General features: G+C 33.9%; 1 protein-coding gene across 1 annotated transcript in view; it reads left to right on the top strand.

The window, feature by feature from the left end:
- LOC106774371 (NADPH-dependent aldo-keto reductase, chloroplastic) overlaps nucleotides 1-801 on the top strand; it is a 6,630-nt gene extending 5,829 nt beyond the window's left edge. The window contains exons 6-7 of the mRNA XM_014661347.2: nucleotides 73-312; nucleotides 549-801. Of these exons, the coding sequence (XP_014516833.1) occupies nucleotides 73-312; nucleotides 549-632 (324 nt within the window). The 3' untranslated portion in view covers nucleotides 633-801. The remainder of the gene's footprint in view (nucleotides 1-72; nucleotides 313-548) is intronic.
- The last annotated feature ends 1,099 nt before the right edge of the window (nucleotides 802-1,900 follow it).

Here is a 1,900-nt window from a genome sequence, read left to right as displayed (position 1 = left end):
ANNNNANNANCNTTTTNTTANTGTGAACTGCAATNTTGCTTACTATCTCCACTTACTAATGCTCTTCTTCAGGGTTATTCACCTCTGGGAAAAGGATACGGTGAAAGTAATATACTTAAAAATCCAGTGCTGCTCACGACGGCAGAGAAGTTAGGGAAGACTCCAGCCCAAATAGCTCTAAGATGGGGACTACAAATGGGTCACAGTGTACTTCCTAAGAGTACAAATGATGCTAGGCTCAAGGAAAACTTTGATCTGTTTGATTGGTCTATACCTGCAGATTTGCTTGCCAACTTCTCTCACATCGAGCAGGTTAGTTCTTTCATGCAGTCTTCTGATCAAGAACAAATGTGTTTTCTTAAAAATAAGTTAGTTTAATACCCAAATCCTGTGAAAACTTTTTCTTTTTTCATTTAGCGTAGTTTTACTTGCTATACAAATAAGGTATTAAAACAGTTTATGTGCTTATAGCTAAGGCCAATGCAAGAATGTTAGGAAAATTCAGTGAGAACATACATTTATTTAAATTTTCTGATTTACTGATGCAGGAAAGAATAGTTACAGGAATTGAATTTGTTAGCAAGACATCTCCTGGATACAAGACAACTGAAGAACTCTGGGATGGTGAGTAAAGAACTGTTTTCGTAATACCCATTTTCTTTTCTCGGACTTTAGGCAAAATAAAGGTATCTTTGTGATTATTGTAATAATTTACAGAGAAAATGTTATATGCACATCTTTCGATCTTCCTACTTCATTGAGACACTTAATAAAAAAATAATACTTTTACTGTTGAGTTCATTCATCCCAAATTATTTTATATTTTAAAATAAAAAAATGTCATTCCATTGGTGTTCGATGGAGACACATAATAAATTAATAATACTTTTACTTCATAAAATACTCTGTCATTGCATTTCACCATTATCGATACCGTTGTCATCATGTGATATAAATAGATATAAATAGAGTAACCGCTTGTAGCAAGCGGTGCTTTTTGAGCTGTTATATATTGATATATATAGAGATTGCTTTTGTAAAAGATGTATGATACAGGAAGATAAATCTACATCAATATACGTGTAATCAGACATTAAAATGTTTTTACTTCTCAATTCTATAGTGGCAACCCGTTTTGGGTTCTTGTTATGTACGTCTTCGTGTTGGCGACTTTCCCTTTCTCTCCTTAAATCTTTTACATAACAATTGGTATCAGTGAGTCCTTGAAAATTGCATATGGCAGACACTACACATTCTGGTCAAGCTATTAAAAATATGAAAGAAAGAATGTCTCAAAAAATGGATCCTCGTTTTATGGAATTGGCTACCTACTTACAGCAAAAGTTGCAAGAATTGATTACCCAGAAAATTGGTGAGAGCAATACAAGTTCTTTCAATGATAATGTGTTAAAAGTTTAAGATGAGTTGGAAGTCCTACATTGGACAAAAATGATTAATATATAAGTAGAATAACCCATAAACCTATTGTCTGGAGGTTTTGGGTTGGAATATTGTCTTGGTCTCTTGTATAGGCTTGTTCAAGAACAGCAAATTTTAGTAAATGCATTGACGGGGTGGCAAGGTTCAGGACAATGTGGATTATTATTATCAGAAGAAACCCTTGCATATTCTAATTGACAGTGGAAACACTGAGCTGTTTAGATACTCAAGTAGCAGAAAAGTATAGGAGTACTGTAGAAAATATAAATCCCTTGAATGTGGTGGTAGCCGATGGATCCAAGATCAAATTTCAACAGTGGAGAGATTTCAAGTGGTATTCAGTACACTACTTTTAAGGATGATATGCTTCTGCTACCATTGGGGTGTTGTGATTTGGTGCTGGGACTTAAATGGTTGATTTAATTGGGTGATATTTTGTGGAATTTTGATAAACTAACTA

This window comes from Vigna radiata, chromosome 9 (assembly GCF_000741045.1).
Source record: "Vigna radiata var. radiata cultivar VC1973A chromosome 9, Vradiata_ver6, whole genome shotgun sequence".
Classification (NCBI taxonomy): Eukaryota; Viridiplantae; Streptophyta; class Magnoliopsida; order Fabales; family Fabaceae; genus Vigna; species Vigna radiata.
This window is presented reverse-complemented; position numbering and strand designations above follow the sequence as displayed.